The sequence below is a fragment of the Gavialis gangeticus genome, unplaced genomic scaffold (assembly GCF_001723915.1).
Source record: "Gavialis gangeticus isolate Ggan-Ray unplaced genomic scaffold, GavGan_comp1, whole genome shotgun sequence".
NCBI lineage: Eukaryota > Metazoa > Chordata > Crocodylia > Gavialidae > Gavialis > Gavialis gangeticus.
Genome location: NW_017728994.1, coordinates 65,151,389 through 65,172,528, shown reverse-complemented (window position 1 = coordinate 65,172,528; position 21,140 = coordinate 65,151,389). Strand labels below are relative to the sequence as shown.

The window sequence follows — 21,140 nt, the reverse complement described above, 5'->3', positions numbered from 1 at the left end:
CAGTTAAGTTTGCAGAAATGCAATTAGGTTTCACATATTAATAGATGGCTACTCCTCAAAGAATAGCATGGGGCAATAAGTTTTAAAAGGCCACATTTCAAAACCAAGGAGTACTGAGTTGCATATTGAAGGGCCTTGAATCATTTTAAAAACTAGAAGCAGAGAAATGTCACACAGCTTCAAACAGAATCAGGGGCATACAAATAAGCTGTGATTGGAAAAGGCATATTTTCAAAAGTGTCTCTCTCTCTCAAACAATGCAAATAGGTTTGAATACAGACCAGATAAAGTACATATTCGAAACAAAAAGGGCATTTCTAATAGCCAAATTATAAAAAACACGCTACTTTAAAATTAATTAATTAATTTAAAAGTCCTAGAAGTACTGAAAGCAATGGATGTTAGTCCTGTGCTTTCATTAGCTAGGTAAGCAATAATCTTATTAGTCTCACTATCTAGTATGTGTATTATCGTAAATCTAGAGGCTCTGAGCAATATCAGGGCATTGTACACACAGTTAAGAAGAGATGCATATATATTGAAGAGCTTATTCTCTAAACAGAGAAGACATACAGGCAGATAGTGGGAGGGAAAGAGGAACACAAAGAAGCAAAGTGAATTTGTTGAAATCATGCAAAAAGGTGAATGGTAGAACTAGAAATACAACCCAACTCTGATTCTTGGTTCAGAATCCTACCCATTAAGCCAAGCTCCCTCTGGTTTTACAGCATGACTCACTACATAATGAAGACATAAGCTATAACTATTAGCAAAGGCCTGAATATGTGTGGGTTACTCTTTGCTGTACCAAGAAGTCAAGGGGGTAATTAAACAGGATAGTTAATGTGCAAGGAGGTAAATTAATTTTTGCAACACTCTAGGCTAGAGAATGTGGGGAGAATTTCTGCTCCCAGAGGAGTTTTCAAAGCAAGCTAGTTTAGTCTTAACAAAGATTAACATATCTCAGGCTGAAATGATGGAGTATTCGCAGCTTGAGAAACTCCAGTGCTGTAACCCCCTAGGACTGCAATAAGGAAGCAAAAGGGAATAAATTGTGAGGGAGTCACTTTTCGGAGCTGGTAGACCTGTGTTACAAGGCACACCATCTGTTGGATTAACTGGGGTATTCTGAAAAATATATGTTACAGAGAACAAACAGTTCAGTCGTAATGGGTAGAAAGAAAAAAAGACAACTTTTTTCCATTGATCTGTGCTGGTGAAGGAACCTGACTGCCGGGGTGGCATTAAATGCCAGTTCTGAGACAGTATAGACATATACTGGTTCCTTCTTTCCATTGGTTCCTTTCAATTCAAAAATTCTAGGAAATGCCAATTGTATTGTAATGAAAATGTATTATAATGTGGATAATGTGCATTTACACTGCCACTCTGCTGAGCCCAGGACTGTCATCAAGAAGCATGCACCTTCACTCACTCCCCAAAGGCATGGTCCCAAGTACTTGCCTCAGCTCTAGGCGCAGGCAAATGTACTGGCATGTGCGCAAGGCCTTTCTCAGATGGCTGCGTTGCTTCAGTTCCAGGGTTTGGCAGAAATGCGGAGTGGATGCAAGACATGACTCTCAGTGACACTCTGGGGTTTAGCATGCAGGACAAGCAAGCAGACAGGATATTAGCCTGTGTGAAGCGGCTAGTATTTGCTTTAGATTTGGATTCGGCCAATTCAGGGGATAATGATTCGATTCAGACATTCGAATCACTGTCCTGAATCGATTCCGCTGAATCTGATTCAGAGATTTGGCCGCTGCAAAACTGGCCGAATCCCTGAATCAGACAGGACCCATCCCCCGCCTGCTCCCCTAGCTCTGTCAATGGCTGCCCTGTCTGCCCCAGGTCTCGGGTCTTTAAACAAAAAAACAAAAAAGCCCCCACTCACCCACTACTGCCAGGCGAGGGGGGAGGGGGGCGATCTCCGCTATCCTCCTGCTACTCCATGCTGTGTGGGGGGCTCTGCCATGACCCCCCCCCCATGGCTGCCCTGCCCAGCCCCAGCTCCCAGTTCTTTGTGGGGGGAAAAAAAAGCCCTGAACTCACCAGCTCCTGCCAGATGTTAGGGGGCAACCCCCACTGCCCCAAACTGTGTGGGGGCTCTGCCATGAGCCCTCAGAAACCCCAACAGCTGCTGCAGCAGTCCTGCACTCGCTGGCTTTTTTTCCCCCTTCTTTTTAAAGAGCCGGGATGCTGGGGCCAGGAGGTTCAGCCATGGGGGGGGAGGCTGGGAAAGTGGGCAGGGGTTGGGGGGCACTCAGGGGGGCTGGGAGACCAGGTAGGGGATGGGGCCTGCCAGGGTCCCCCCATGGTCCCCTCCTCCCTCCTCTACTCCCCCCCTGCCCCTACTTACTGTCATGGAGTCCAGGTCCAGCTCCCTGAGGCAACGAGCAGGGACTGCCCGTATCTCTGATGCTCTCCAAATCTTTTCCGAATCAATCTGGAGAGCTTTGAATTGATTTGGACCTTTTTACTGATCTCCTGATTTGATTCAGATTTGGAGATTCAGCTGCCAAATCGGGCTGAATCTCCTCCGAATTGAATCAGCACCCAAAGCTTCACATACACTACAGGATATACCTTACTGCAATGGTTCTGGGTTTGTTGTAGACAAGCCCTATGCACCAAGAACTTGGCTATTATCATCTGCCTTCACATAGGTTTCCCAAACATCATAGAACCCCATTTTCAGATTCAAACCAGGGACTTGGAGGTAGAAAGCCCTCCATCATATTTACCCTCAGCCAGGCAGTCTATTGCAACGAAAAGAATATGGTACTATTTGCTCATTTTTAACTGTCAGCCTATTGAATGCAAGTCCTCACTTCTATTAACAACAGCACTTACCAGATGGGATTTTGCTGAAGAAACAGAGCATTTACCACAGGGAAAATGTGCCCATTTATGTCAGACAGAGTTCTTAGAAGCAAAGTGTTTAGCAGGCCAGGCTATTAATTTATTTTAACCTACATACCAGTCTACAAGTTGTTTTTAAAATGAAACTAATAGCAATTTGACCACAGGTTTTCAGTTTTATAGCTGTCATAGTTTTTTTTAGACAAACACCCTGTTCTTGGGGTTCTGCTATGTGACGACAGTATTTCCAACCATGTCAGAATGTTTTTAAAACTTTGGGGAAAGTCTTAGTTATCTCTTAAAAATAGATTCTTTTTATGTCTCTGCCTCAGGAAGTTGGAGAGTGACATGTGAATCACAGCTGTATTCAAACAGCTGCTCCTGTCTTCTGGGTTTCTGGAACTACATAAATAGGGGAGAATTCTTAGTCACTTCCCTTTGAGTTATGGTGCTCAGTTCCAGAAGATAGGACCATAATATGCAACTCCCACCTCCTTCACCTATACGCTCTGAACCATGACCACAATCCTGTCTGTGAGCCCCAAAGTATGTGCAAAGTGGGGCTGGGAGGAGAGAGAGAGGGAGAGAGATTTTTGGGACATTCACTTGAATAAACCTGTTGGCTTCTCAGAAGCCACTGTGAATGCAATACAAGATAGAGAAATAGGAGAACAGCTCCCATGTGATATTATGCATATTGTATGATAGAGAGAGGTGGTTAGCCCTGCTAGTCTGTATGACTCATGATGTAGGACATGGTAAGTTAAACGTCAGGTCCTTCTCTTCATTACACTAGTGTAAATCACTAGTAAACTTGTTGAATCAAGATTCAGCTTTAACTGCTCTATGCACTCACATAGAGGGAGAGGGCAAGCAAAACCTGATAGAAGTGGACTGTTCAAAGGACTTATTCCTATGCAGCAAACAGATTTCCTAGAGAGGAATACAGACAAGATTAAAAACCAATGCTCTGTCCTTATCCTCCTTGTCCTGCACTGGTGCATAGTGCACTCTATGTAATCCTACCCAGTTAAAGCTAAGCTGCTGCAGGAAATTACAACTACAGAAGCACAATCTTCTCCCTTGCTCTGGTCTGGCACAGCATAGTGTACAGATAACTCCATCTAAACTTATCAAAATCACTGCAAGAGGAATCTGAATTAGGTTCCAGGAAAATGCTTTATGCAACCATCCTATAGCTTGTAGGGAGAGGAATTCCACAGGGATGTTTTAGATAAGGATGATGCTGGCTTGAGCAAGTGGTTGCACTAGATTACCTCCTGAGGTCCTTCCATTTTTCACATGATTATATGATTGTGTAAAATAGGCACCTTTTCTACTTTAACTTTGGGGAATAAACTATAAAACAGACACCAGGTCCACAGAACTCAATTAACTTCAGAACTAATGATTTATCTAGTACTGATGTAATACTTTCAACCTTTTTTTCTAAAACCTGAAAACCTATAATAACAACATGATAAGGTAGCTATAGAAGTCAGGACTTCCGTGCAGCGGGTGAACTAGCTCCAGACTGCATTTTATATACGAGTAGGGACCTACTGGCGGAAGGAGAGTGCGCGGCGGCTCCTTTAATCTTGCATGTTCCCCAGCGTGCGCCTCGCCCCTCCCTCACTGCTGATTAGCGGAGGACCCCGCTGCTCCCTCCTGATCAGCAGGGAGGCTAAAACCATGGTTTTAAACATGGCGCTGGTTTTGCCTCCCTGTCAATCATCAGCAAACAGCAGAGCCAACCGGGGACCCCCAACCAACCAGCAGTGGGAGGCAAAAATGGTGCTATATTTAAAGCCACAGTTTTTGCCTCCCCACTGATCAGGAGCGTGCCACAAGCCGGGCTCCTCCACCAATCAGCTGGGGGGGAGGGCGGGGTGCCCAGCAGAACCTACAAGATAAAAAGAGCTATAGTGCGCCCCACTTCTGCCATGAATTTGGTAGGTCCCTACTGTGGACAGAGAGATCAGGCAAGTGTGTAGTTTAGCTATGGCACAACCGGATGGCTCCAAGTCAAGTGAAGTTGTGTAGATGATTCTCAGTCATGTGGGTGCAACCCCATAACTGTACATGATATGAAGCAACTTAGTAATATTAAGTTGTATGATCTCATTTTTATTATACAGTTGGCCTCCCTCCTTTTGTTCATCGTGCTCACTTGAGGGGGTCTCATCTGTGATTAAATTGTACTTATCACGTACACGTATCCTGTATATCTATACGGCACACTACACAGTGAAAACTCAGACACAGTCCGAAAGGGTCCATAGTGCACTTAAAGGTGGTGTCATGGGGTGGCAGTGAGGAATACAGAAAAGTCATGTACCCGGCAGTCAATGGAAGGCACAGCATTCTGACCTGGGAGATTTCAGCACTTTATGCAGTAGCTCTTGTGGTAGATTCTGCAGATGGATCTCAAAGCCAAGGTGAGAAACCAGGTTCAGCTCTAACCACCTTTCACAGTCTGTTTTCAGGTTTTCCTGTTTGTACTAATTAAAGAAATAGCAGAAGAGTTAAGCACGTGCAAAGAAATTTATAAACCCTGGGTACCACCTAGTGGTAGAAGCTGACAGTATTCAAGCTTGTGTCTAGAGCTCCAGCCAAATGAATAAAATAAAATAAAATACTTCCTATTTCACTAGATGGTGAAAATCTAAATGAAAAATCCTTCCTATTTCAGTAGAAGGTGCAAATATAAAGAATAGAAGCTGTAAGCACACAACGGATTAATGTCATTGTATTTTACTTCACCAGATTATTCCAATTAGGAAGAACTGGACAGTTGCAAAACTAGAGGGAAAGTGCTTTATGAAGCTGAACGTTGAAGTAAAAAACATCATTATAGTCCCACTTGGCTGTTCAATAGAATTCAAAAAATAATCTACCCAATCTTTTGATTTGCATTAGGCAACACAGACACATGCTGACTGTAGCAAAGGAATTAGCATAAATGAAAGAAATACCCATTACAATATAACAAACCAGTCACTGCCCATGAAATAATTTTCTAAGAGCTATCTAAAAACTTTAGGCCAGTCTAAACCTTCTTTAAACAGGTCTTGTGTCTCAGTCCTCTGAACTAAAATTCAGCTTGAAACAATACTGTTAAAGCCTCAATAGCATTTGTACCTCACCTTGCAAGCAGCAGAGTAATAACTACATACATTGGCTGATGAAATACCATTCTTCATTATGGATACACACCTACCACAGAAAGAAATACTTTGCTTTAAAAGAAAAATATAGAATATTAAAGTGATCTAGAAGAAAAGTTTCCAGCTATTACTGACTGCACTACTATGTCATTCTGTGATAATAGGAAACTAATTTCATTTATATGATAAACATATAGACATAATTTAAAATAGGCAAGACATTACACAAGATATAGGCATGGAGAAGGTTTCAGTACTGGGGATAATGAGAAAGGAGAAGATTTTGCTGATCCTGAAAGGAAGAAATAATGACACTCAGAAAGAAACTAGATATGGGAATAGAGAAGGGTTGTATTACAGGAAGGATTTTGAGTCATCAGTGGTTACACAGAAGGACACAGAAAGAAAAGAGTTCATAAGAAAAGGGAAAGAAATGTGGAAGAAATGAGCAGGAGTTTTAATACAGGGAGTACATGTAAATTATTGTAAAATCCCAAGGTGAAAGAGACCATAATTACTAACATTTATATCCAAAAGGTAGTTTTGCTTTCATACTACTGAGTCTAGATACCACTGAAGTCACTTTAAAACATGAATAAATGAATTTCAGTGTCACCCTGGTTTACTCTGTGGAAAAACTGCTGCATGTATTTGCTTTATTCTAATAACCCAAATCACTCAGTTTGGTCGGATCAGCGAGCCTATGTCTTCGTGTGCATGTACTGTTTTCTTTGGAGAAATAACATAATCTTATTTTTACTTGTGACTATTAAGCACAGCATGAAAGTTTCCAGTATCACCTTTAATGAGCTTTCCCTTTTTCTTTGGAGAACTTCTGGCATCTCCCTGTAAAGTGTTGCCTTTAGCCCAGATGGCTCAGCTATTTTAAGGCGAATACAAAGATGTAGAAACAAGCTGTTAATTATTTTAAGAATTACATTTTACTAGTGAGAATTAGGTTGACCTGTTCATAGCTCCTGAAGTCAACTACTCTTTAGCAAAAATGTCTCTCAGTCTGACAGCTCATAAAAATATATTTAATTTTAAAATATAAGTAATATTTTCCAGTAAAATAACACACCAAGATGATTCATGGCATAGCTGTTGACAGATCAATGTGTGTCTCCTTGTGTTTCCGTAAGGTGACAGAGCCACATATTTTTGCCATTCTCTCACCCTAAGAGTACTTGAGGCAAGGCTTTTGTGCCAAGAGACACAGAAACACAGCCCTGGAGAAGTAAAATAAACCATGTGCAGCATCTGGGCTACAGACAGTTCAAAACACTATTTTGCCATCAGGCTTCTGGCAACTGGTGGTAGTAAACCGCAGTTTTATGGCCTGCAGAGACAGAAGTGCTAGTGCAAAGCAGTGAGCATTTCAATGTATACCTTCAGGCAAATAAATAAGCAAATGAATAATAAGCATGTATGTTATCCTCCAGAGGCAGCCCAATTTTAAAAATGGTTCCAACGCTACTTCAGCCACACAGAAGAGACCTTGCCTGCATCAGATGACCTGACAATTGAATATGTTTATATTCTTGAATATGATCAGATGACTTGCAAATAACAGAATGATAACACTTTGAAAATCCAAAGTTTTATCAGAACTGTGGAACTGGGTGAAAGCCATGAGCCACACTGAGAGGCTGCATCCAGATATTCGCAGATGTTTGCTTCCCTGGGGACAAGTAGCAGCAGCACAAGGTGCATGGGCATTCCTCGGGGAAGGTGTGCTGCTGCTACTTGTACCCAGGCAACGCCCATGCCACACACGCTCTGGCATACAGCAGGTTACCCTGTGGGTGGATAGGGGAGGTGGGACCCAGCAACTGTGCTGGCCCTGGCAGCTGTACCTGGAGTCCTGGGAGCCCTGGGGAGTTGCAAATGTGGCACTGCTGTAGCAGGGTCCCTGGGCAGCAGCCTGAGTGTGGCTCTAGATGGCCAGGCTCTGGTTTTGGGTGGCATGCACTGCCACCACTTAGGCCACCCTGCTTTTTTCAGCATGGTTTTTTTTGACCCCAGTATCCTGGGGTAGCAATGCAGGGGACACCTGCATGTGCAGGGTGTGGTGTCACAGGTGGGTCTGCAGTGCCACATACTGCGTGTCCACGTTCATCTGGACATTGCCAGGGTGTGCTGTGTCTTTTCAATGAAACTTTCCACTGTCTTTGCATTGTTAAATCTTTCTCTGTGCTGAGTGATACAGCTCCTATACTTGCTATATCTAGTGGATACCAAAAATCATGAATTCAATATAGATATTGAATTTATGACACATTACAACCTGCCTGACATCTGATTCACCAGGTACCTGCCAGACCTGACCTCATATGCTCTATTTTCACTAATCCTCCCCTCCTTTTCTCCCCTTTGTCTTCCTAATTTCCAGCTATTTACTTTTTCACAGACAGCCTCTTTTCTACAGTGAAAATCTGCTACTGTAGAGTCCCTCTTATTCATCTTTGGCTTTTCTTCCCCTCTTTTTCTCCCCCTCCCTTCCCTGCTCTACCTTTTCTTAATTTCCACCCATTTACATCTCACTGGCATCCTATCATACTTTTAGCTTCTTTCTTCCTTAGAGTCTCAGAACAGCAGAAACTTCTTATGCCTGAAGAAGGGTGACTGTGCTTGAAAGCTTGCAGAAAACTTTTTTCCAACTACTCAGCTGGTCTAATAAAAGACATTATATCTACCCAAAGAACCTATGAAACTATGAAACTATGAAACCTTGCCTGCCACCGCTCTTATAAAAACATTTAAAAAAGATGCTAGGGATATTCTTTATTAATAAATTTTCATACTGGTCAAGAATCTCTAACTTTTCATAAAAAGGCTATTATCTTCATGTTAGTCCTCTGTAAAGTTCTGACAAGGAGACGCCGATAGGTTGTTTTTCATGTTTGCTATTAATTTTGTATAGCATTCTTATTACTATGCTAAGTTTGGGTGATTTAATGACGCAGAGTCCACACCGTTACCCTGATATCAACAGCTTAACTGTTTAATTGGAACTAAGCAGCATTTGAAGGATCCTGAGCAATGAAAGAATGGCACAACAGTTGTTGCTTGTCACAGCGGTGGATAGGTGTAAATTGGTCTTTGCTGATATAATTGCCTGCTGTGTTATTCTTTGTCTGCTGCTTCCCAACTATAAATGAAATTATTGTACCTGTCTGCAGGAAGATGAGGGTTAATTGACTGCTTTGTGCATTGTGCAATTTCGAAAGCTAGCACAAAGTAATTGCATGGTATATTCCCATGAGTCTTTGCTAATCAAAAGGGTTACCTTAAGATAACTAACACATATTTGATCTACTGATACGTGCCAAGTGCAGTTACAGTAGGAGGATTTTTGTTGCGTTCTATTGTTAAGCACAACACAATTGTAACTCTCACTGGGAGCCGGGTTATTCCAATATAACTGTGCAACTGAAATCACTTTTCAGGCAGTGCTCCCCTGTAGCACCGATTATGATCTGTTAAGTTTACCTTAACTTCAAGAACCAACATAAATTGCATTTGCAGTGCAGTACAGCATCAGTGGCTGGCAAATAAAACACTGTATTTCTTCTTGATGCTCTGACATACTGCTGCTCTAATTCTAAAAAGGACTAGATTTTACTCTCTTTCACCTTTGAAATGATTATATGTTGCATAAGGTGCTAGGAAGTACCACAGAAATAGCTAATGCAATCAGCAAGCATTACACTTAAATACGTGCTTGGAGGTATAGGAGTTTTGTACACAAGCCTCTAATGAAAAGCATTTTAAATTAGTAGCTCTACTCCCTTGTTTTAACACAAAAGTATAGGTGAATGAATGATCATGGAAAAACAAAAAAAATAATGGGAAGCCTAAAGTTATTTGATATTTGAGGGAGTTTTACGTCTTTATATAAGTGCAAAAGAGAAGAGATGCAAGGCAAGGGCAATGAACTTCTATGAGAGTTGGGCGTTGTTAGGTTTGGGGAGAGGTATTCAGGACACAACAGGTATATCTGCACCTCAGTGGCAGAGCACAGTCTCACTGCTGTCTCCAACCCCCCACTCCTGCTCTTCACACATTGACCTGGAAACGAGGCAGTGGGGTTGCGCGGGGGCACTCAAGATTGGGAATGCAGTGTGCTCAGAAGCACTGCCTCACTGCCAGGGGTCGCGCAGACCAAGTGGGAGTGGGTAGGTGGGCATGATATGCAGTAGTGCCAACTCTTATAAAAAACCACAAGACACCTGATTTCCAAGTCAAATTAACTCTGACTCATGATCTCCTGATAGAGAGATCAAAGCTTGGGGTTTTTTTCTTCTGGTGCATGTAGAAAGCACCGAGCTGGTAAGTCTGTGGAGGGGAAGGGGTAGTGGGGGCAGATCGAGACCCCCCTGGAGAGGGAGGGAATGGGGCTGGGGTGAATGGGGCCCCAGGGCCAGGATGACTTATACAATAGGGTCGTGGACGGTTGTCTGTCTGTGTGAATGTGTCCGTGTGTTTGTATACGTGTGTCTGCCCCTCACTCTGAAACCGTAGCCTCACTAGCCCTTGCTGCTGCCCCTCACTCCTGCCCCACAATACCCAGCTTCCTGCCAGGGTGTGCAGGGACCTGCGTCCTGGGCTTCAAACCCCCACAGCCCTCCACACCTTCCCAAATAACTCCCCCCTCACACACACACACACACACACACTTCAAAAATAGCATCTCATCATTTATATTCCAAATCTCTTGATTTTTAAGAATTTGTCTCATGATTTTTGACACAGTGTGGTTGGCAATACTGGATATACAATGAGATGCTGTGAACTACCTGTACTGATATTACTGAAAAAAATCCAATCACCCTATCTATTAGGGCTGTGCAAAACTTCATTCCCTGATTCAATTTGGTGGAGATTCGGCTCGATTCAGTGTCTGAATCTGAATCTGAATCAAATCAGAGGACCCTTGAATCTCTCCAAATTGAATCAGAACCCTCCAAATCAATTCGCAGAGGTTTATAAAGATTCAGCGATTCGGACATAGAGACAGCTTTAAATGTTTTTTCTACATACCTCTAGATACCAGGGGCTCGTACGTGCTGCGATGCTGGGGTGCATGGAGCGTCCCTCAGAAGTGTGGGGGGCTCCCCAGCACGCTTGGCAGCAGACCCACAAGTGTACTAGAAGCACTTCTGGTCCACTTCCAGTATTTCCGGTCCACTTCCAGGTTCACTGCCAAGCATGTGGAGCCCCCCCGCACTCCTGCAGGATGCTCCATCTGCCCCAGCATCGCAGCGTTCACAAGCCGTGCTGGTACCTCGAGGTATGTAGAAAAAACATTTAAAGCTGTGTCTATGTCTGAATCACTGATTCTCTGAATCTGCAGATTTGGACTTGGCCAAATTGAATCAGGGACAGTGATTCGAATTAATGAATCAAATCAGTGGCCCTGATTCAGGTCAAATCTAAATCTGAACCAAATAGGGCCCATTTTGCACACCCCTCCTATCTATGCACAAGGCTTCTCAACAGAATTAGCAGCCCTGTTCCACACCAAATCTATCACAAATATCCTATCATGTCTGAAAGAAGTGGACACTTATTTTCTCTTTCTATCCTTCTTATATAATATATAATATATCTATATCTATATCTATATATATAGATATAGATATAGATATAGATATAGATATAGATATAGATATAGATAAAACCTGGGGTCCCTCTTCTGTTCCTAAGATTCATCCAGCTTCTGATGCAGATTTTGTATACCTTAATACTCTGATAGCAAGGCTCCTTAAAATATACACATTCTAGGTGTGGTTTTATAAGGAATCCACGTGTGGAGACAACAGACACAATACTCATACACTATGTCACCTGAGAAACCAGGAACAGGGTTCTGATCTTTCATTTTCAAAAGCACATGTCTCTACCACTTCACATAGAGGGGAAAAAAAGCCCTGCAGTGACAGGAGAAGCAGACCCAGCACCTTCAGGAAGGAAAAGTCCACTTACTTCTGGAACAGGCTAGGAAACTGCAGCGCTGACGCAGCTGCCAGGACTGCCAAAACATCAGCTTCTTCTACTTCTGGTTCTGTATTGTATAAATTCTTGAGTGCTATAGCAAAGCCTTCCCAATGCATGCAAAAGAAAAAATAAAGAGCTTCAGCATTAGGTTTTCACCCCTTCAACTGGGGATAGACTTTGCATAGAGCAAATTAAGCTTCCCCTTTTCTGTCTGGTAAATTATACACTGGTTAAAAAAAGCTCTGGTGCAGCAGGGCCTTGCTATTAGCATCATGCTTGCCTAAGTTATGAGCGAGTAATCCAAGCCTTATATACAGGGCCCCAGAATTGTTAGTACCAAAATGATACCATCTGAATGATAAATCCTCCCAGAAATCCCTGTCTCAAGAAAAATAAAGATGCTGAAAAAAGCCTTCTGAATTTTCCAGTTAATAGCTATCAGAAGCCACCCCCACCTTCTTTCCGAGGTAGTCTATGTTCTTGCTCTTACAATGGCGTGCGACCCGCGTGTGGACTCTAGGCCACAAGCTAAGCACAGAACTGTGCCTGGTGATAAAATTCACTCCTGCACTGTGGATCAGCACAAGGCCTCTGCTCTCCTTTAATAGGACTAAATGATATTTTGTCTGTCACTAGCATGAGACTTAGGAACTACTTTGTGGAGCCTACTGGACTGAAAGAAGAAAGTGAAACCTGAAATGTACCCCTTTCACAGGTGGCTTCGTTTCTGACGGAGAGGGAAGCAAGAAGATTTCAAAGTAAGCCTAATCTCCTGGATTAGGCCAAAGGGGAACACTGGAATTAGGTCTTGGAATACTGAATATATGAGGCCATAAAACAGCGCTACATAAATATTTGGAGGGCTGGGAAAGAGGTAGACTACTGCCCTGCATACCCCTGGGCCCTTTAAGAACATTTTGGTCTGCCACTTGAAACCCGATTCTGATATCTGCTTCACTTGCATTTGGGACCTGATCAAAGCACCAAACTTCAGTATCACTTGTAAGCCATACTATTCAGAAACCCCACTAAAAATAAGCAAATATAACAAAATGCCAAATGCTTATTTTAATCTGGCATTTCAGAGCTGTCAGAAGAGAAAACAAGTGTATTTTTCCCCTTAGAGCCATGACGGTTAAATTAATGCAAGCATGTTGCTGACCTAATGAAATGTCCACTATGTCTTTGGGTGATAGTAATGATTTAATAGATGGTTTGATATATCTACATTACCAACTCTAGTGATTTCTGGGTCTTGAATGTCCAATGAAATAGTGACTGCTCGCAATTTTGGGTTTTCTTTAGCATATTCTTTACTTTTCTGGGCAGCCAGACTAGACTGATTATTGTATTTGTTTCCTGCCAAGAAACAAGTTTGATATATATGAACATTTGCATGGTATTTATATGGCATCATAATCACCATAAATATTCTAAAATACTTTGCTGCACAACTCACTCTGGCAAGCAGTAATTCAGGCTTAAAGAAACATGCAGTGCACAAAAAACAGACATTTTTCCAGCAACAGAATTGCCAACCTTTTCTGGCACTCATAACAAACAGAGAAACTAATTGATCAAGGAAACCTAGCCACTTTCTCACTGAGCATTAGTCCCTCCAAAATTAGGCTGAGGGCACTGGCCAGGGTTTCCATTGACTTCCTTAAGCATGGAGTTAGGCTCTATATTCTTATTGTAATAAAAAATAGACAAAGGAAAAGCCTTCTGTAGTCTATATCCATTTATTTTTCTCCTGCTGAAATAGTAACCCAGAATTCAGGAGCCTCCAGAAGTCACAAGAACTCCATGTGATGCATGGTGCTGATCAATGAGAAGCAGACGCTGATCAAGAGAGCCAAACCTTAATTCTAAGGGATGCAACCTTGATTTCTATTTATCTTCTCTTTTCCCAGAAAACAAGAAAAGGCTTCCCTATATTTCCATTAGATACTGCTTAGAATACCTTTTATGCTTTCCAAATCACTTGGGCTACTTGACTCGACTGCTGTAATTAAAAGCTGTGACAGTGTCTTGGATTTAAATAGATAGATACGATGAAGATCCCACAAGAAGCCCAAGCATTTTAAGGACACATCTAAAAAGACAGAATTCCTTGTTAATTAAAACATATGTATTAAAATGCAGCTAATAAAATTGAAGATAGGTACCCCATTCAGAATGCAGAGAAATCCCAGGGAAAATCTTCTCTTCAGCTCATTATTTCCATGGCAGTATCTGAGATGACTCACCTGGATCCATGTCTTCACCCAGCTTCTGTGTGTGGGAAAAGAGGACTTCTTTTGTTTTGGGTAGATGGGTTTGTAACCTTCAAGAAGAGAAAAGGAGGCAAAACTTTAACTAAAAGTTAAGTCCACTTCTACTCGTTCCAACATGTGTTCCTTTTTAAACTAGGATAAAAAATGTAAGCATTTTTTCTGTTACCTATCCAGCTTGCTGCCCTTTTGAACCTGTTGTGATAAGTGTGTCTTAGTCTTACAGAGTTGTGTCTGAATTTTCAGTTTTGGGGTCAAGTCCTCTGATTCATCAAACAGAGATACAGGTGTATCAGCTGAAGAATTAGAGAGAGCATATATTAGTGACTGAGCAGAGATATAAATGTAAGCTAAATTTCAGGCTGGAAAACTTGAGACAGTGGGTTGTGGATTCCGCTTAGAAAAAGAAGGCATTTTTCCATAAAGAACAAAAACTGGATTGATTACATTCACTTAACAAGATCCCCAAGTGTTGAGTTCTTGACTGAGAATTAGATGGCTTACAATGTTGGCTTCATTTGCAGAAAAAAGACACTTTAAAATCTTAGGAAGAATTAAAACACAGCAAAAATAATTAACACCTATCCCAAATTAAGCAAGGCAAGGCATTCTTAAGATACAAAAAAGCACTAGAAGTTGAGATTCATGGGTTCAGCTCCTGGCCACAGACTTTGAGGGTGACTGTAGATAATTACTAGGGTCAGGCAAAGCATTTAATTCCTTTCTTTATATTAGCTACATACTTAATCCTTTTGGCTTTCCCAAATAGGTGCCTAAATCCATTCTTGCCTCTAATGGAAAAATAAACCCAATGCTATACTTGACTAATGTGTAAGTGTACAATACAGTGGTGGGAAAAAGGTTGAAAAGTCTGTAAAGGTAATATACCTTTACTCTGGACAAGTTAAAAGCCCATCCTCAATTACCCCCAGCACAAGAGCTGCCTCTCCCTGTCCTTTCTACATTATTGTACTGCAGCAGTATTTGGGAACCTCAAAAGAGGAGACAAGCAGCGTGCAGACTGATTCCCAGAAGAATAAGAAAAGAGAATGGAGTCATGTAGGACTCTAACGTGCTGCTTTTCTCTTCCTATTGTACTTGGCTCTTACCATGGCCATACTGAAAGCAGGGAGAGGAAGGCCTGCTGGTGGATTTCCTGGAGGAGCTGAGAAAACACGGCAAGGGAAATAGGCCACGAAGTTCAGGAGAGAGTCAGAGTGGGACTGAAGTCTGAGAGCAAAAAGATAAAGGGATAGGTTGGATGAAGGGCCAGCCCAAATAGCACCACAGACGTCCAAGTGCCTCAAGCCTGTTCCCATGTCCTAGCCCCTGTACACTTAAAGGAGCAGTATCTGAATTTTCATGTCTTATTGCCAGTATAATCATATTAAAATATTCAAACATTATGAGTCAATCCCAAAATATTGGCTCCAAAACATGAGATGAAAAGAAAAATAATAATCACTTTTTCTTTGCCATCTGGGTTTTTTTTTGAGCCTGTATGGGACTCTCAGGACACATTTTCAAACTTGTCTCAGCAATCTCACGGGCTAGACACTTACTGTAGTTTTTGAACTGGCTAAACCGTCCAGGCCGTTAAGTCAAACATCACCTACCACAGGACTCCAAATAACATCATGAGACCTAGCAACACCATTGCAAATTGGGGAAATAAGCAAGCCATCTGCCTTTAGCAGAAGAGCCCTTGAGGAGGTTGCAAGGAAAAGGCCAATCACCTGATACCACATACAGATCATGCCTTGCAGATCCACTCCAGATCAGCAAAGAAGGAAAATGGAGATTGTGCAGGCTCCATGAATCTAGCCCAGGAATGTAGTGCCCTCTGTTTGTCCCTGGAATACCAAACCAAAACTAGAGGAGGGTTTTGGTTACAGCAGTTTTCCACAAGGAGTAAGAAGTACCCTGGGATGAGATGTGATCTGGAGAGACAGATTTCAAATTAATTTCCATAAACATCAAGTCTCGGGAGTTCTTATCCAGTTTAAGTCTAAAGTCAGATAATGCCTTGATATTTTTGAGCAGCTAAATTGGAGGATAATTTCTGGAAAAAAGCATAATGTTCAGTTTGACAGCTGGATGCTGAATCCACACCCATTCAATGTTCAGAGGCATTCAGTACTGCTTTAAGACCTATGTCTACTTAAAATTACATTTCCCCCCATTTTCCTACCTGTCATCATCCTTCTGAGGGTCTCATTGAGGCCAGCTGTATAAGCCTTATTGGCCTGTGCAGCTCCTAAGAGATCACAACTTAAGTCATAAGGAAACTGCCAGCGATTGTTCAAACCAGCCTGTATACGGAAGCAGCGTTGTCTCAAGGGCCAGGCAGCCTTAAACAAATATATAGACAGATCCTTGTCAGACATGTGCATAAGCAGGGGGCTTCCACCCCACAAGATTGTACTTGTAAAAAATATTAAGCTAAATCTACAAAATATACAACAGTTACAACTTCTCAGAGATAGGGTAAAACCAGGATACTGCAAAAACCCTTCCCTGACTTGGATTCTGGGAAGATGTGCTAGAGCTCACAAACACACCAGACCTCATTCAACCATCCTGCCTTCTCTGTGGCCATTCTGCACCTGTACACTGAAGAGACATCTATACTACCTCCGACCATTTGTAAGGAGTGGTGCCATTAAACATGCCCTGTCCACACGCTGCCAGCCATCTCAACCAAATAGCAAAACAAAGTAGCTACCATTAAAGTGGGGCTGGGCGCCTGGCTCCAGCAAGCACACCCAGCAAGTCTGAGAAGCTGAGAGCAGAGCTGAGCGTGTCCTAGGCACATTGTTGGCATTTGTCATGTGTCGAGTGAGAGCAAATGGACCTTGCATATTTTCAAGGTGGCGCTCTTCAGCATAGCTGAGGGCAATGTAGACATACTTTAAAAGGACTGTGATATTAGAAAGAAGAAGGATTGATTGGGTTTGAAAGGAGAGTTGCATCCTTTGTATGATCACACACATTAGAGGTCTCAAACTCATCTGGCTCTGTGGGTTGGATGACTGGTGCAGAACTAGCCCACAGGCCATATCATGCCCACAAATCTCCCTCCACACCCATGTGCTGGATCCAGTGCATGTGGCACCCACCAGAGCGAGTGTGCTGTGCAGTGCAGCCCAGGACCCGGCCCAAGTGAACACCATGGGTGGCGCAGCCCAGGACCCAACCCCAGTGAGTGCTGTGGGTGGCTTGGCCCAAGACCCAACCTCAGTGAGAGCCTCATGCAGAGCAGGGCCAGTCAGGTACAATGTGCGAGTCAATGGGGCCAGACAAGGGATCAGATTATGGTGATCCAGCCCACAGGCCATGTGTTTAACACCCCAATATAAACTTTTATACAGGAATTCTTCCAAGATCATTTTCAGTGTTTCATCTTTTTCTTATGTGCATGTGGAAGTAACATTGTCTCTATTTTATTTACTTCCTATATTTCACTTCTGTTGTCATCATTCAGTAGGCTGATAAAGTATATCAGTGGTTGGGGTGAAAGTCTGTACTTTTGGGCATGTTTATCCAATACATGGGCAAATATGTAGTTAAGTGAAATAAGGGACCGGAGTAAAAGGGGAGAGATGCCAGATGGTGAAGTAGACGGTGCAATGAACCTAATCACTAGTATCTCCAAAGGCTGATGTCCAGTGAAGATGGCCAACAGGCCCAAAAGATTCATGTTTACCTCTGGAAACCCCAAAAATGACTGGTGGGCCATAGTAGTCTAGAGCAGGGGCAGGCAATTATTTTGGGCAGAGGGCCGCTTACTGACTTTTGGCACGCCATCGAGGGCTGCATGACAGCTGCCCAAGGCAGATAAATATTTTCTAAATTTTTTAGGGGCCCTGTGCACTGGATAGAATGGCCGGGCATGCCACATCTGGCCCCTGGGCCACATTTTGCCCACCCCTGGTCTAGAGAAAAAGAGGGTGGAGTTCCCTAAAGCTTTATAGATTGAGCTTTCAGGGTAAAAGGTGAGAGGATTCAAAGGTAGGCTGGATTCATGTGTGGGCCGAAATGAGCCAACACTGAATATTGGTTACTTCACTTGAAGTCACTGAATGCTGCTCTGGACACAAGTAACTGGCTTGTATTTGGGGAGAATAGAGTACTTATTCCTTTCTACAGAAAGAAAAGGCTAAATAAGGGTGTAGCCTTTGGCTCTTAAACTCACCCGCCTCTTCCATTTTCCTATGTATCGTGAACCTTATGATAACTTATGACACCCCAAAACTGGACCCTACTGCCAACTGTCATGATTTGCAATGGATGCGGCTTGAAGCACAATTGCTGTATTTCTTGGATGATTTCTACTCTATGGAACCTGAGACTTCTTAAGAGCCTGCCTGCATAAATATTAGATAAAAGATACATATGGGTAATGATTTTTATCATTACTACTTAACTACCAGCATGCAATGGGAGGATAGATCATAATCTCCAGTTGCAAGAATCAATCATTTGGGAATAACGGTTTAGAGATTCTAATGTTATTTAACCATTAACTCCATGGCCAGTAAGACATAAGGGTCTATCTGAAGCTGCTATACCTACCTTGGATATTTTCTTCTCACTTGGTGAAAGTGCTCCAAGAGCTGCAAAAGGAGCTGTGAGTAAATAGCTGAAGGGTAAAGGAACAGAGTCAACTTGTCAAGAAAATACACTCTTCACCAAGGTTATGTGCATGTAGGTAGAGCAAAGCAAGACAATTTTAGCATGTATAGTGTTACTCAGATCTGTCTAATGAACAGGGATCAAATTCTATCCCTAATTAAATCAACAGGAATGGTAATTGCACAGACAATTCTGAAAACAATCTGATCATTTTTTCAGTTAAAACTAGGGATGGTGGGGGCTTGGTATCTTTGTAAATTGGGTCCTAGCTGTCTCTCACCGAAGCACTATGCATTAGCAAGCACCTCTGAAAATTAAGCCTTTGCTTTGTACCTAGTTCTCCATATTTCTACAAGGATAATACTTGCTACCTCACAGGAGCGTTCTCAAGGAGCCAGGAGACTCCAAAACAGGACAAAGATGAAGCAGTATGTAAAAGGGCAGAAAGATATTTTTCTACGTTATGACTGGAGCAGTTGTATAGTGCTGTAGAACTCAATTAAAGGGAAAAAACAAAGAATACTCTTTATGGTAGGAAGCAGTGTCTATCACTAGACATTCAGTAGGAAATCTCCCTGTTCCTTTCAAATACAACTGAGAACCTTAACTTTTACTTACAAGTTTTTTGATTTACTATCTATAGTAGGCATTTGGGGAACAAAAGTTGTCAGCTGTGCTAAATCTGGTGATTTCCAATCATCCATGAAATTAGCAGTGCTCCTTCGATTCGCCATGATGAGTAACACTAATAATAGTACACTTCCTTAAGCAGTGCAGTGCCAGGTGGGGCGTTGCTAACTGACTGCAGAAAGCTCCCAGTTGCCTTTTCTCCTCATTCCTCTGCTTTGCTTTAATTCTAGAAAATCTGCTGCCTCACGTTTCCATGGGCGACAGGAAACAGTCTCTATGGCAACACAAGAAACCATTCTGATGTTTATCAGTGGTCCATCTAGAAGCAGAATCTACAAATTCTACCCAGAGTGGCATCATGACGTTCTTGAAGAAATTATATATAAAACATTCTGCATTGACAGTACTAGAAACACTGTATTTTGATAATAATTCTTGATTAACAATCAATTTTGGGGATGTCAGTTATCTAGTTCTTAAATAATTCAGCATACATTTTATTTCTATTGGACAGTGCTAAATTATTAATCTGAATGTTTTATCATACTAATCTAGTTGTGTTACTGCAAAAGTCTAAGTACATTCCATCTACACACTTACCTTCATTGGCCAAACCGTCTAAGCTCAGAGAAGAACATCAGGTTGGTTTAACAAAATCTGTTCTCTGTAAAATCATATTGACTGGTATTAATTGTGGTCAGATCCATTCATGCCATATGAATTAGAACTCCTATCCGCTTTTTCTTTGTTTTTCATGGGACTGATACCAAACTAACGGACCTAGCTGGCCTTTCAGCAGCACTGTTCTAGCTATACTGTATGTAAACACTATTGTTGCTAACATATTTAACACGGTTACTCTAAGTAGAGTGCACAGTAGTACAACGCTTCCCAAGTGTACTATAGACTTTTTTCCTCTAGCTGACCTAAAATACTGATATTTTTACAAAATGATTCATACACCAGTGTTCTGGATCATCGCTGGGCAAGTGCATGTGTTTGTAATGTGGTTAAATTCATTTGTGCCCAAAAGCTTGCAATTAAAGATTTTTTGTTGTTGTTGCAAAAATCGAGTTAGTTTAATAAAAAATATCACCTCTACCATGAATTCTGATTCCTTTGTAATACGGTACCTTTAGATAGGCTGGAGGGTCCTGGAAACTGAGCCCAGGACTGCTAATTCAAAAAATAAAACCTGACTATATAAGCTAAAAGATTTACCATTAGTTCATACCAACTAGCGACCAAAACACTGGCTTGCATCCATAGATGCTTCTCAAGCAAATCCCAGGATGTCCTTCTCCCCCTGTACTCAGCCTTGGTGAGGCCGCAGCTGGAGTACTGCGTCCAGTTTTGGGCTCCACAATTCAAAAAGGATGTGGAGAAGCTTGAGAGAGTCCAGAGAAGAGCCACGCGCATGATCAGAGGTCAGGAAAACAGACCTTACGACGACAGGCTGAGAGCCATGGGGCTCTTTAGCTTGGAAAAGCGCAGGCTCAGGGGTGATCTGATGCCCACCTACAAGTTTATCAAGGGTGACCACCAGTATCTGGGGCAACGTTTGTTCACCAGA

At 42.2% G+C, this 21,140-nt stretch overlaps 1 protein-coding gene across 1 annotated transcript in view; it reads right to left on the bottom strand.

The window, feature by feature from the left end:
• Positions 1-19,787, bottom strand: part of BTBD16 (BTB domain containing 16) — a 55,403-nt gene extending 35,616 nt beyond the window's left edge. The window contains exons 1-10 of the mRNA XM_019502942.1: positions 19,556-19,787; positions 18,878-18,944; positions 16,494-16,653; positions 14,472-14,598; positions 14,279-14,355; positions 13,993-14,124; positions 13,263-13,388; positions 12,018-12,132; positions 6,009-6,078; positions 5,233-5,363 (exon numbers count right to left, since the gene is read on the bottom strand). Coding sequence (XP_019358487.1) covers positions 5,233-5,363; positions 6,009-6,078; positions 12,018-12,132; positions 13,263-13,388; positions 13,993-14,124; positions 14,279-14,355; positions 14,472-14,598; positions 16,494-16,653; positions 18,878-18,944; positions 19,556-19,671 — 1,121 coding nt within the window. The 5' untranslated portion in view covers positions 19,672-19,787. The remainder of the gene's footprint in view (positions 1-5,232; positions 5,364-6,008; positions 6,079-12,017; positions 12,133-13,262; positions 13,389-13,992; positions 14,125-14,278; positions 14,356-14,471; positions 14,599-16,493; positions 16,654-18,877; positions 18,945-19,555) is intronic.
• Positions 19,788-21,140: the final 1,353 nt, after the last annotated feature.